This window comes from Castanea sativa, chromosome 8 (genome assembly GCF_040712315.1).
Source record: "Castanea sativa cultivar Marrone di Chiusa Pesio chromosome 8, ASM4071231v1".
Taxonomy (NCBI): Eukaryota; Viridiplantae; Streptophyta; class Magnoliopsida; order Fagales; family Fagaceae; genus Castanea; species Castanea sativa.
Genome location: NC_134020.1, coordinates 11,132,426 through 11,147,904, shown reverse-complemented (window position 1 = coordinate 11,147,904; position 15,479 = coordinate 11,132,426). Strand labels below are relative to the sequence as shown.

Here is a 15,479-nt window from a genome sequence, read left to right as displayed (position 1 = left end):
TTTTCCGAGCGTGATGTCGTGGTACCCGAACAGGATGTCGTGGTTCCTAGGGGTACTAGACCTGTAAGAACTCAGAATGCTGATTCTTTGAACTATACGATATTTCTCCATGCTTATTATGCAATGGAGTTTCGTTCTTTCCCTTTACCTCTATAGGTCTTGTATAAGAACACATTATACAATACACATATCTTCAAAAAATTGTTAGTTTCTTAGGTTAGAATATACATTTTAATACATATATATATATGTAAATGAATTTCATGAGAATGAGTTAGCCACGAGGATCCTGACCCCAATTCTCACAGACTTAGCGCTTGCACAAGACTTGTGGGATTTGGAACTTAAGTCCAAGTAGTTTTGCTTGGGCATTGCCTTCCAAGATAGTTAGGGTCCGTTTGGATACAGTTGAAAACTGAAAGCTAAAAACACTGTAGAAAAATAATTTTTAAATGTGTAAATAGTATCGTGGGACCCACTTTTAATTAAAAAATTATGTAAAGTAAAGTTTGTGGGTCCCGTGAACAGTACGCGGGACCTACAGATGTGCTGAAAAGTCAGCAAAATGCGGCTACTGTTCATGCACAGTAACATGAATAGTAGCCTTTGTCCCCCCTGACCCGTGCAACAGCCAAAGAAGAAAAAAAAAAAAAAAACAGAAAATGCAGAAAACTCAAGACGTGGACGCTATAAGTTGTATCCAAACCGAGCTTTAGGTGAGGAAGATTTTGTGGGAGAGAGTGATATTTGATGTGTGCATGTTTTGGCATATGTTTTTTTGGAGGCTAAGTGATATTTTGAATGATCTTAAGGATATGGGATGAATTCCTCCACCTTAGCTCTCTTATTTTGTTCATTTTCTCTCCCCTCCCCCTTGCTGGGCTCTTAAAGCTCTAAGAATTATATTTTTGGACCTCTGAACTCTCTCATATTTCCTCCCTCTGAATCCCCCCCTTCTGCTATGCCTTAGTGTTCCTTTTATAGTGGAAATGGTCTGATACCCATGGCGAGGACGTCCCTGGTTTGCTGGGTAAAACCATGTCCTCTAGAACCTGAAAAGTGCATTGGGTAAATGTTTAGCTTAATTAGGCAATTATAACTCAAAAATGACATTTGACTTTAACTATAAATGAAAGATTCCTTCTTGGAAAATCAAAGGAGTGAGTGGGCTGCTCAATGCAATGGATGACATCTTTAGTTGAAAGTGACAATTGAGAGGAAATTGTGGGGAGGTGTCATGCACATGGGGGAACTGAGTTTTTCATTAGTTCATGCATTCCAAGCAAATATATGAACCAAGGGAAGCCTTCGGAATCCTCTTTTCACCAGAATTCACTCTCCTACCGACCAAACCACTTCTCCTTTACTATCCACTTGGGATCCCACAGGCTTGAATCATGGGTTACAAAGATAATATCTGGTTTCACTAGATTTTTAATGGCTTTTTTAGCTGGAAATCTGAACATATACCTTAACTTTTCCATATGTCAGCCAAGGTCCTCTTCTCAAGGCTTCAAAGGGACACATCAAGGTCCTAGGGCCGTGATGTTCTTCTTATTGCATATCTTTTGGTCTGACCGAGATCCTTGCTGCATGTCCTCTGGCCTGACCAAGTCTAGGTCCTTTTTTTTTTAATTATTATTATTTATTTCTTTTTCCTTCTTTTTGGGACTTTGGACCTTCATGGCCATTCTTAACTTCATGGTCATTCTTAACTTCATGAATTGAGTCTTCTTTTGTTAAAGCCCATGGTCTTTCCTTACTATTCATGGAGTGTACTTTCTTGTGAAATTTTGGTCCTCAACACACATACACCCACACACATATAAATTAACTCCCTAATTTAAGATAAATCTATAATGTCTATTCTTCCATCTTAATAGTGAATAAATTTAAGGACAAAGTTTAGTTACAAAATTGGTTGTAGCCTTAGGTTACAACCTTATTCAATATTTTTTTATTGGAGGTAAATTTTGACAAATCTATTATTAGATTACATCTTTTTCTTAAATCTTTCATGCTTGCAAAATTTCTAGAAAATTAAAGATCAATAACTATGTCATTAATAAATTATTTAAATTGTAAATTTTGTAATTTAAAATTATGCATAAAATATAAACTTATAGATCATATAGTAAATAATATCTAATTGACACAAAATTTGACATGTGTATTAAAAGCGTAAATAACATTTAATTTAACGGTTATGTTTTCAAAATATGTATTAATGATTTTGTTATTTTATAATTGGTATCCCAAAGTTTTGGGCATCGTTGGGGTTATTGCCATATTCCCATAATTATAACTTGGTCCATAAAACATTTAGCCTATTAATATTATACCCACTGGGTGAGAAGTCACTGTTTCAAAATAGGCCAAGCCCGTATTGCAAAGCTCTGCATTCCTCTTTTCTGTTATCCACATTCCACACACACAACACACACTCTCTCTCTCTCTCTCTCTCTCTCTCAGTGACAGTGTGTAGTAGATAATGGCATCTCTGCAACTGTCATCATCCTTGCATGGTGAACCTTTATCAAAGTCAACTATGTTCATGGGGATGAGGGCCCCACTCACCTTCTCACCCCATACTCTCTCTGGTCCGTCACTCACACTCTATTTTCTCATTTTCTCTCTATTTTTTTCTTCTGTTGCTAATGAAAATAATAAATTAGAAAAGGAAAGAACAGAAAACTTTGAACTATATTCTGTTTTAGCTAATGTGTCTTTTTTGTTTTCATCAATAAGAACTTTGAAAGTTTCAAATTTGGTTGTGTTTTCTTATTTTCTCTGAGTTCACATTAGGGGAGTTATTTGTTAATCTCTCTTTTGTCAATATAAAGTTGCTAACTTTGATTGCAATAATGGGTCTTATTCTGTATTATTAATATGTGGTTGTTCAATTCAGGAAAACATTTGCATTCTCGAAACCAATTTGTTGTATTTTCCAAGAAGCTACGGGGTTTGGAGGAGGCAATGAGAATCAGAAGGTACATGACTTTGAAGGGTTATTAAGACCCCTTTTTTAGTTATGCAATAGTCAGTATGTGTGTTTCTTTCAGAGTTGAATCAGCTTTTATGGCTTAGAAGCTTACTTTATGAAATTTATAGAGGGTTTCTGAAAGTTGCTTGGGAATGATAATAATTAATTGTTTGTGCCGTTTTTGAGGGCAGCAACCCCTTACCTAAGGTTATCAAAAAATGTGAGCCCTAGTTATAAGTTCAAGAAAATGTGTAAATGATTTTAAAACAATTCAAAAAAGATAGTGAAGCAAAACCTCTTATGGCTCTCATTCAATGGAAAAAGAAATAGAGGCTTAGGTCCCATCAATGTGAACTCATTTCCTTCAAAAGTACTACTGCACGAGTATTTCTCTTCCTCCAAATGTACCACATGAGACAAAGTGTGATGACATTCTATATAATACAACTCCAATGAATACTAAAACGATCTTTCCAACAAAAAAATAAACCCACCACTTGCCCTTGCATAATCCAAGAAATCCCTACCAAAAATTAACATGAAAAACCAATAGGCTTCAATAATAAGAACAATGTTGAATGATTGCATTTAAGGCGGTTTAACCCTTCTGCAACTACTACACTTTTTTACATCTTCTATTGCTATGGCATATTAGATGATGATTTGGGATTCTTTTTATTCTCTGTTCGGCCTGGTGAGGTAAAAATGATGAGGGAAACTATTATTTGATTTTACATAGACCTAGGAAAAGAGGGAAGCTGCTAAAAAGGAAGAGCTGCACTATGCCCGTCCTTTAGTCCCTTTGCTCATGCATGTGTGTTCTTGATTTAATTTTTTTTTAATACGATTATTTTATTTTTATTTTTATTTTTATATTTACTCTAATACTGATGTCGGCATATGGTGCCATGTAGAGGATATGTGTATGTCAATCTATTTTGTAGCTCCTTTCTATATCATAATTGTCACATTGATTCTGTTTGAATTGTTAAGGTTGAAGTTGGAAATTCAACCTGCATTTCAGGCACTTTGAGAAATGGAGTAGGGTCATTATCAATGTGCTTTTTCAGGGCATAAAACGTTTGGACTATAAGTGGTTCATTGCATTTCATTGCTTCATTAGAAGGTTGAAGTGATTCTTAGTGTGTGTCCTTGATATATTCCTTGTTCCTATGTAGAGAACGTGAGCTTACAAGTGTAACAAAGGTCAAAAGAAGGCCACCATTGAGGCGGGGAAAGGTATCACCACGTCTTCCCATGCCTGATCACATACCAAAGCCTCCTTATGTAGGTTCAAATTTGTTGCCGGAAATTTCAAGTGAATACCAAATTCATGATTCTGAAGGCATTGCTCGCATGAGGGCTGCATGCGAGCTTGCTGCTCGTGTCTTAGACAATGCAGGAAAATTGGTTAGGGTAAGCTTTATGGCCCATGTAAAATTCTGTGTGTGTTGTGTAAATAATAAGATCTATAAGTTAATAAGGTTCATAATGTTGTTCTTCATGCGTAATCTGTGTCTGAGTATTGGTTCTAATGTATCCTACCAAAAAACATTTGTCTAAAATCACTTGCATATTTCTAGGTGGGCTCACAATATGAGTTAAGTTCTCTTCGTTAATTTAACTTAAAATGCAACTCAAGTTCAACTTGACATGTAACTCCAGAACCTTGCATGTTTTTATATTTGGGATTTTGGTTTCAAGCTTTGAGCAGCTGTTGACCTAACATTACATTTTAAAAGTGACTAAAATTTTCCAAGCTTAATGAACCCTTTGGTATGCTGGATTTGATCTCTTTTACTTGGTGACTTCATATTCACATTTCAGCTGTGAATATTTTGCAGTAGTTGTCAACTGTGGATTTCATATTTGCTGTTGTCTTCTAGAGATATATTAGGTCAATGAAAGGCCTTTAGGATAAATTCTGGTGAGCTTTGATATAGAGTTGTATCCTGTCAGAAAGATGTCCTGGTTGTTGCAAGTTGCAACATATATTGGGATGGTAGTTATTGAGTATATGATGTGCATTGTTGGATGAATGGGATGCCTAGTGCGTAGGCTATTTTTTCCTTCTGCAAGTGTCTTTCACAATATGATCAGGATGAGGAATATCCATGAGGATGCAGTTTTCTTTAATGTGATAAAAAGAAAACGAAAATTTCTCTCTCATTTTGCCTCTTTAAAAGTGGAACAGGTCTTGGAAAAGTTCAACCTCCTTTCTGTATCCATTGTCATGATGGACCACATGCTTATTGTAAATCTAGTCATGCTATCTCTCCATTGTATTGTTAAAATTGGTCTTTGGTTGACATGTTTTTGTATCTTAACAGCCGTCTGTTACAACAGATGAAATTGACAAAGCAGTACACCAAATGATTATTGATGCTGGTGCTTATCCCTCGCCTCTTGGCTATGGGAGATTTCCAAAGAGTGTATGTACATCAGTTAATGAGTGCATGTGCCACGGAATACCTGATTCTCGCCAGTTACAGGTGTGGTATGCTATGATTACGTATTGACACCTTCACAGGAAGCCTTATCATTCATCACTAATAGTCTTCTCTTGTGCAGGATGGTGACATAATAAATATTGATGTAACGGTCTACCTAAATGTACGTTCCAGTTAATGTGCTAATTTTTCATATTTGCTTATTTGTACATGTGAATAACTGTTTGATGTCTTGATTGAATATCCTTGCAGTAAAGTATATTGAGCATTTGATTTGACCATCTGTACTATACACCTGATTTTTAAGTTTTTTCATATATACTATTTGTATGTTCTTCATAAGCTAGATGCATATCAAGTGCTTGTAGTATACTGATAAAGTATCTAGAATGATCGTTCTCTAAAGCTTCAGAAACAACATTCATCTCGCTGCCACCATCAATGATAAGCATTTGACTTTCAGTTTCACAATGCACTATGGTCCTAAATATTGAAGTACACTTCCAATCCTCCTCTTACTTGGGTATAGCTTGAATACGCCTAACAATTGAGAGAAGAGACGCATCTTCAGACATCAACATGATCCTAGATGATAAATCTTGTCAAGTGGCTGAAGAAGATTTTGGCAAGGACCTGTGATAGGATTTTTGCTCTGATAGCAATTTGATGTAGGACAAATTAGGGATTTGTCTACATTTAGTTGGGTTGGTTTAGGGCTAGGAAAGAAGAAGAATCAGAGAGAAGTTAGGGCTGTAACAGCTGTTTAGAACAGTAACCTTAGAAAGAAAGAAGAGAAAGAGAGCCAAAGTGCCTATTGCTCAAAACACTCAATTTTATTAATCAACTCATTCTATTTTTCTTTGAATACATTGAGCACAATATATAGGATTCCTACTAGTATTAGGAATATTAATAAAGCCTAATAAATACTAACTTGGACCCAAAGTAAATAAACCTAAGATACTTAGAATACCTTAGAAGATTATAGATTCAACTAAATTACCAAAATACCCTTAATTTGCAGGATTTGCAGAAATTACAGATTTGCCCCTCAATATAAAACTGACCATAACTAATAAAATGAAAACCCAAATTAAAAACTGTTTTAACCCTAAAAGACTCATACTTAGACCATTAAAAGGGCACATCTTTCACTTCAATTGAACTTCACATGAGGACTCAATAGAATAATTTTTGAATAGGCGAATTTGCAAAGTAAGAGCATATTTATCTTCCATGACTCCATCACCCTCTCTCTCTCTTCCCCCCCCTTCCCTTTTTTCATTCTTTAGGCAGGTACAAAATCCTAAAATCTAAAACTTTTTCAGCAATAGGATGATATGAGAGGATGACAGATGTTCTGTACTTGTCCCATTTGGTAAAATTGCTAGCGAAAGTGAAGGAAAGTTAAATGTTTCTGTACTTAACTTAACCGCATAATCACACTAATGTTTTATTTAGGAGTTCCAAGGATTTAAATTTTGATGTTGGATTAAAGTTCTATCAGCCAGTCACCCTGGAAGTGGAATAACTTGGTTAATATATAGATATATATTTAATATATAAGTTCCTACTGCTAAGGAGTTATCGATTCTTAAGCCTTTTAATATGAAGTTGCTCTCCATGAATTCAGAGCTCTGTGGATATCTTCTTTAAAGATCTTGCTTTTGTAAAACTGGGATTTTAGATTTTTATGAAGTTGAAACGGTGGCTTCCTTTTTTTACATTTTTTGGTAAGTTACACATGCACCCAATAGGTCTTGAACCAATGTCCTCAACCCTCCTAGGGCTTATTAGGGGAGGAGCTGCCATTGGCTTAACTGCAGTTTTTTCTACAGAAGTAAATAAACTTTCAACCAACGTTTGACTTTTCCTCTCCCTTTAGCTATGGATTTGGTTTGGGTGTTCTTGCTAATTTTGATAACTTGAACTAGCTCTCTGATTACCCCTCTAAAATTCTCTCTTTCCTTGATTTATATTCAGACTTGAATCATAAACCCACCACAAGCACATGTAGACAAATTTCCCAATTTTTTTTTTTCCTTTGTCATTTATGATGCAATTGGTTTGCTCTTTACCAAAGTTTTATTTCGGAAAAAAGCACATGTGCACACACACACAGGAACTCAAATATAATATTAGAAGATTTGTTGCTGAAAAGGTCCGTAGTTTCTTGCTGTAGATAATGTAAGGTATCTGACTCTTTCGGTATTTCTATTTTACTTCTTTAAAGCTAGTAGCTGATTTCTTTCTTTGTATGTTGTGTAGGGATATCATGGAGACACATCAAAAACATTTTTTTGTGGAGATGTTAGCGATGAGATGAAACGCCTTGTGAAGGTAAATGTTTGTTTGATCCCCACAAATGGGGTAATAACTAACTTATTATTTTGGACATGCATGTAGCAATTGTTTTAAGTTGGAAGCATAGTTTCTTCTCAACCATTGTTGTTCTGGAAAGCTTTGTACTAATTTATCAAATAAATTATCAATTGCGCATTAAATGTTGCCTCACTTATAGCTGTTCAATCTGTGTAATGTGGCAGGTTACTGAAGAGTGCTTGGAGAGAGGCATAGCTATTTGCAAAGATGGTGCTCAATTTAAGAAAATTGGAAAGAGAATTAGGTACTGCTTCTTGTGCTCATGATATGTTGGATCAGAAAAGAAAAGACATTTTTGTATAAGACTTAAGTGTCAACTCTAAAATGGTTAGAGTATGTGAATGTCAATTTGCAGAAACCAATTAAAATGTCAGTTGCTATTAGAAATAGATCCATGTCCACAGTATAATAGCCTATTTAGATTCTACAGTAAAGTAATTTTGTGCTTTTTACTTTACTGTTGATACTAGCATATAAATTTTAACTCATTAATGCAATAAAGTTTGCTCATCTATTGAGCATTATTTTAATGTATTCAACTCAGAACCTTATGAAAAAAATTATTCAATTCAGAGCATGTGAAGAAAAGAACTACCCACCAAAGAGAAGCACAGGGCTTGATACTTGGCAAGCTATGCTCGGTTTGTTTTGGTGTAAAACATTTCCAGTATTTGGTACAATTGAAAATCTTGGTCAACGGAAAACCTTTTTTACAATAAAAAAAAAAAAAACCCCAAAAGAGGTATAAATTGTTTTATGCTTCTAAGCATAAAGCAAGTGTAAAACATGTTCCATGGCTTCCCATCCCCACAGAACATAACAACAACAACAAAAAAAGAGAAGAAAAAAAGCTCTCATCTCAACTGTAAGTTTTTCTAGTTGCTCTAGCTCGTATTCATGTTGTGGATGAAAGTTATTGTTTAATTATATGAAATATTAATGATTTTATGTGCTAGTGAAATAGAGGAAAGTATTTTTGCAATATTTTCTAGGGCCACAATGAAACACAGGAAAAAAGTCATTTTCCTTGTAAATATTTTTCCTGGGAAATATTTAATGTTGAAATGGAGCATTGGAGTGCACATCAAGTCTTTTGATAGAGTTAATGAGTTAGTTATTTGTAATCAAAGAACATAGGAAAAAACAAGTGCTCTGCATCAAAGTTTGAATTTTGACTATGGCCTTGTACAACTGTCATAAATAAACTTTACCAAAGTCTTTTGTAATACACTATATCTGGGAAACCTTTTTAGGTAGTAAGGTGGATCTTATAATAATACTGAAATCAAAAGGAAAACTCTTTTTTTGATACAAAATCAAAAGGAAAACTCTTATTTCAAGTATTTGAGTAGATTTAGTACCTTGGCCTACTATGACTTGGTTATAAAATATTAGGGGTAGGTGTAAAAGATTCTTTGTCTTCTTCATAGTGTTTGTTTGGCATTGCTGTAGGAAGTAAAGCTTTTGTAGTAAAGCTTTTGAAAAGCTCTAGTGTTTTGAGTGTTTGGCAAATTACAGTGTATAGTGCTTTAAAGTTTTGGATTTATAAAGCTTGAACAGTGAATTGTAGAGTTTTTTCTTACAAGTTTCAGCTTTAAGGACCCCTTAACCAGTGTTGTTATAAGCGCGCGTAGGTACAGTTAAAGCTCAAAACCCCAAGGTCTAAGCACTTTGCTTGGCCGAAACACAGCTCATTTAAAGAAGCGTGCCTTAGGCATGCGTTTTAATTATATTGCTAAAAAAGATATTAATTTTCTGATGTGGATCATTTGGAGGGAAAGGAATACACGTACCTTTGAAGGGATTGAAAGATTGATTCATGAGTTGAAGCTTCCTGTTTTTTCAGACTTTGCGTGATTGGGCAAATGCTTCGGGTGTCTTTTCTTTCATTTCTTTACCTGATATGCTTGATTTTTGTACTTGCATTGTTACTTAATTTTTTCGTTATTGCTTCTAGCACACTGCCTGTGTGTTTTTCCTCTGTATTTTCTTACATCTTTCTCCAATAAAGTTTATTACTTATCAAAAAAGAAAAAAGAAAAAAAGAAAGATATGAATTTTTAAAGTTCTTTGCTTGATCTTGAAGGAAATGACATGGACCATTGATTTACTATAGAAACACCATTCTTTCTTAAGGTGTTGTATTACACAAGAAATTATTTATTTGCATGTCAAAAAGATACAAACTAGGTTAATTTATTAGTGCTTTTTGGTCTTTGCCTTTTAGATGTATGTTGATTGAACCATGTTCATCATTTGATTATAACTATAATGGCTCTGTATTTTTATAAAGCACAAGAGAATTATGCAAAATATTACACTTTCTATGACTAGATTATTATCATATTGTCCTTTGATAATTTTTTTCAATTTACTATATAAAAATTTTAAGAAATTGATTAACTTAAGTTAAATTTCAAACTTACAAGCATTAATCAATTGCACTTGCCTAATAGGTAAAATATAAATATTTTGAGTTTTCACTTTATTTTTTATAATATTTTGTGAATATTATATTTGAAAAATGTGAGGTTATTAGAAATTATATTTGAAAAATGTGCGCTTTACTTTAATCAAGCGTGTGCTAGCGCCTAGGCTTCAAGGGGTCTGTTCACTTAAGACTTAAGTGCACTTGACACTTTTACTGACACTGCTTAAAGCTCTTTTTAGTGGGTATGAACACACATATATTTTTTAGCTCCAAGAGCTCTTTAAGGCTCTGCTTAATGTAGAGCCAGAAAGAGTCAAAACCACTTCATTGGCATGCTGATGCTTACGTAAGAAGTTGAACATGAAATTGGGTGGGGCCCCATAGCCTTATGTTGGGCGATGATTTCTTCTCCTTGTAAGTCGGTTATAACAGGCCCAATATGACTTACAAAAATTGTAACTACAACTCACTTTATGTTTAGGCATTGTGTTTAATAGATGGATATGTGTTTCACAAAACAGTATAGACATAATTCACTGATTGTGTTTTGGTAATATTATAATTGACTTACTTGTGCATTTTATTATCCCTGATTTTACTCTACCTCCCATTTAAAATGTTAAATTCCCACTTGTTGGGCTCACTTATTAAGGGGAAGTTTAGGCCTACAAGTAAGGGGGAGTGTTAGACTTATGGTTAAGTGATTAAATTTATCATTTCCTAAGAGCTTACGCTTTGGGGACAATTTGTAATTTAACATGGTATCAGAGCATGCAATCCTAAGTTCGATCTTTGTCTCCTTCACTCTATCTCCCATTCAAATTCCCACGTGTTGGGTCTCACCTATTAAAAAATAGTTTCGGCCCACACGTGAGAGGGAGTGTTAAAAATGTGGTTAAATGATTAAATTTACCATATCTTAATAGCTTAAGCTCTTGGGATAATCGGTAATTTAACAATTTGCAACCTTATAATTTGCTTCAATGCATGATACGTGATCATTTTATTTCATGTTACGTAACAATGATCGATTTCACTTGATTTTGAGTTGTTTATAACAATTATATTTTGGATGGTTATCTCAGTGAGCATGCTGAAAAATATGGATATGATGTGGTGGAGCGTTTTGTTGGCCATGGTGTGGGAACTGTATTTCACTCTGAACCAATTATATATCATCACCGTAAGTGACCTATTGATTTCAGTATTTTGCTTACCTGATTACTTTATTGGCTTAGGAAGAATCAAACCATTAGAACTAAACATTTTGTACCATTGAGTAAACATTGTAACTTTAAGGGGACTCTTTCTCTTGTGAAAAATCTTATGTTGGTACCAACAGGCAACAACCTTGTAATGGGGTTCTTTAGGTGAAGCAAATGTACCATTATTTCTCTTATATTCCTTGCCATTGGATCAAATTTGTGAACTAACACAAATTTGATTCATTGACCAGCTGCTTTTTTCTTTCATTGATTCATTTTTATTTTTTCATGATTATCTTGTTGATGTTTTAGATGTTATTTTCTCAAGTGCTGGCAAGTTGCGTGACTAACTCCACATTGCGTGTTGAGTTCCAAAGCAATTTTGAGTTGATGATTACTAAAATTAATATCAATTGTTGTAGAATTTATTCCCCTTTGTGAAGGAATCTTCATTTTGTACTCCAATTTGTAGATTAAGAATTTGTATCTGAATTATTGTTATACCATATAATTTGTAGTGAAAATAAATGACAGCTTTAAATGATGAGGTTTATTACACTACATACATTTTAGCTTGATCTGTCTAGGTAGTGCTTAGTAGAGTGCATTAGTTCTGATCTGGGGTATCATTAGCTCAACTACTTGTTGACTCGAATTTAGCTTATATTTTATCGTTAAAAGTGAAAGTCTTTCTTCTTACTCCCCTCTCTATATTGAATTGTTATGGTTATTTTATCGACTGTTCCTGGTTGATTTGATGATGGATGGATGGATATTCTTGATGAAGAATTTTGTTACAAAAGTAATATCGTCTAAATGCAAGACTGTGAGTTATGAAAACCACGAAAAGATTCACAGAGAGAATTCAATGAAGAAGAAGCACAGTGAGGAGAGAGAGAGAGAGAGAGAGAGAATTGAGACTGAGAAAATATCTTCTTGATTGAGAGAATTACTGAATACAAGCTTAATTACATCAGAGATACACCTTCCTATTTATAGTTACAATTACTGCTATAACAGAATAGATTAGATCCAAACTATGCGCCTAAATTCACGGAAACCCCAGCTCAGCCATAACTTCTCTTCGCGCCACAATAACTGATATTTGAACATCCCCAAGGCGACACCATTTGATACACTGAGAAGAAGCACCAGTCATTAATCAAAATGGTGCGCATCACTTAACCCTTTAATGAAACGGTGCGCATCATCTCTGGCTTTAATGAAATGGTGTGCATTACTTATATCAACAACTGTTATAACCTCAAACGGTGCTTTTGCTGTTGAACCTGTGACACCTGAAGCTTTACCTTGAGCACCTGAACCTTTACCTTGAGCTTCATCTTCAACACTTGAAAGCCTGGTAAGGGAGCAAGTAATTATAAATTGACTGCAACCAGCTCTAAATTTGGTTTGTCCAAATAGTTGCAATGAGCTGTGGTCATGCCAAGAGCCTTGTGGCTTAGTTCTCCCATAGAGGAGAAGCTAGGTTCAAATTCCTCGGGGTGATGTTAGGGGGATGCTGTTAAGTCATTATTTGAAGTTTCCTGTGCTTGTTGAATGTATTAAGTACTCGTTGACATATTTTCTTTATTGTCTGACAGGCAATGACGAGGCTGGTTTCATGGTAGAAGGTCAGACATTTACTATTGGTGAGTGCACTACCCTGTGCCTGTAAAGTAGGTGGTAATTTTATATTATCTTTTGCCCATTTAGTATTTATACTGGAACTATATTGGTAGTTTTAACCATGTGGAGAATATACTCGAGCGATTGAGATGATAATAATAATAATATTAACACCAACACCACCAACACCAAAAAAAACAACAGCAATAACAATAATGTAGGTGCTTAGTCTCTTGCACCTGAAAAGAAAGAATAAGGTAGCATCCCAAACCTTTCCCTGAATCCCTTTTACCCAAAAGAAAAAAAAAAAGAAACTTGGGTTCAATCTGTAAGATAAGCTGTGTTCATGAGTACTCATTGAACCAAAAGAATTGCTTACCTCTTTGCGAGGGTTCAGTATTCCAAAATTTCAGCTCAAATTGTGGGGAAAATTAAGGACCCGTTTGGTACATGTGTTTAAAAACTGAAAATTGTTGTTTAAAAACATTTGTGAAAATATGGATGAAAAAGTGTGTGAAAATGCGTGAAATGCTATTTAAAAACTGAAAATGATTGTTTGAAAACAACCACCAAACACCCCCTAATATTTCTGTTGCCTTATATTTCACTTCTACTGTAATGGTGTGTTGCAACTTGCAAACACCACTATCTTATCTTTGCTTGCTTTACTTTCCTAATCGTTGATGCTAACATTCTTATCTTTAGCTAAAAAGTGTAAACAACATATGTAGTGCTGCTTGGTTTCAAACATTTATCTGACTACAGTGCCTACAAATGTTCCTTCTTGCTTTGACTCTGTCTTGGTATCACCTACCTAACACCATTAAACACGGTGCTCTAGTTAGATAACTGTTATATGACAGCCTTTTCATTTCTCTTGACTTAGCCGTCTTAGTGTTGAAAATAATGATGACAAACTTCAATATATCTGACATCTCAGTTTATGTAGCTTTGACTTTGTCTATCTGACTATATTGCCTACAAAATGTTCTTTCTTGCTTTAATTCTGTCTCTTTTTTTAAATTTTATTTTTCATAATTGCTTTAGTTCTGTCCCCAATAAACAATGTACTCTAGTTGGCTGAAATATCACATCCTTTTCATTGTCTTACATCTTCCCTTGTCTAGTTGAAATAATGACAAAAACTTTGTTAGCACCATGCTAAAGGTTTTAGGCGGACAAGAATGTAGATTGGATTAAAAAAATGCAAGAATATTTAAAATAAAATATAAATAAGAAGAATGTACCCGATGTAGAGGTCGGGGTTTAGTGAAATGACAAGTGCCTTTCATCAAAGCGACATGTCACGGGTTCAACTCCATGAATCAGCCTCTCCAAAACAAATTGGAGGTAAGGTTACCTACCATGACCTTTCCCAAACCCCACAAAATGTGTTAGTTTTGTGCACTAGATATGACTCTTTTTTTACATAAAAATTTACTAAGTTTGAGATCTCAGTTCGTGGTGCTTGCTTGCAAACAGAAGGCAGAAGTTGGTAGACCAAAATGAGATTTAAAAAAAAGAAGAAAAAAAAGATTTAGAGGACCAAAATGGAAACAATCCAAAACTTTAAGGGTAAAAATGTAATGTATTTTATTATTTTTTAATAATATCTACACCAATGAGGCTGGAAATTTGATCCAAAAATCCTTTTGATAAGAGTTTCTTCCCGTTTTACTGCAGAACCAATTCTTACACTTGGAAGTATTGATTGTATAACATGGCCAGACAACTGGACAACTGTAACCGCTGATGGTAGCGCTGCCGCACAGTTTGAGCATTCCATTTTGATTACTAGAACTGGCGCAGAAATTTTGACAACATACTGAAACTGTATTTTAATAAATTTGGTTGATTCTGCATTACTGCTCTGTGCCCATGTGTATAGGAAGTAAATTACATATATAAAGGAGGGTGAATCAGCATTTTCGTTCATTTTACTTCTAGACTTCTATGCTAAAATTGATGGATGCGAAAGTGTGCATATGCACTAAGAATAGGGGAATTTTAATATATTGCCCTACTCCATCCTCTTTTACCAACAGAAATGTAGTTCCAAACCGCAAGAACAGTACTATAAATTTTCTTTTCTTTTTAAAAGCACCGCATGAAGAGTTTGATATGAACAATGAATATGGTTAACTGTAAGGAGTTGAACCTTGATTCTTGTTAGAATGCACGGTTTTCAGAACCGAACCAGACTGGAAGGTCAGACTGTGAAAACCGAAAACCGGAATGAAAATCGGTTTTTTAAACCTAAAGAACCGTATTTTTAGTTAATTCCGTGAACCCTTAGAACCGGGGGACTGCACGAACCGGTAAAGAACTGTGCGGTCCAACTCCTTAGCAATTTTATTTTTATTTTATTTTTATTTTTTTTATTTTTAAAAACAACTTAA

At 34.6% G+C, this 15,479-nt stretch overlaps 1 protein-coding gene across 2 annotated transcripts; it reads left to right on the top strand.

The window, feature by feature from the left end:
* The first annotated feature begins 2,398 nt into the window (after positions 1-2,398).
* On the top strand, positions 2,399-15,015 carry LOC142607933 (methionine aminopeptidase 1B, chloroplastic). 2 transcript variants are annotated; one of them, XR_012839399.1, is made up of 10 exons: positions 2,399-2,600; positions 2,909-2,990; positions 4,162-4,399; positions 5,314-5,475; positions 5,555-5,596; positions 7,702-7,773; positions 7,980-8,059; positions 8,389-8,680; positions 11,332-11,429; positions 13,056-13,076. XR_012839399.1 is itself a non-coding variant. In XM_075779618.1 (10 exons), the coding sequence occupies exons 1-10, from the start codon at positions 2,492-2,494 to the stop codon at positions 14,907-14,909; spliced, it is 1,077 nt and encodes a 358-aa protein (XP_075635733.1). In that variant the 5' UTR covers positions 2,404-2,491; the 3' UTR covers positions 14,910-15,015. The 2 variants fall into 2 exon arrangements, 1 of the variants encoding a protein (XP_075635733.1); XM_075779618.1 differs by lacking the exon at positions 8,389-8,680 and adding an exon at positions 14,764-15,015 and having other exon boundaries at positions 2,404-2,600; positions 13,056-13,103.
* Positions 15,016-15,479: the final 464 nt, after the last annotated feature.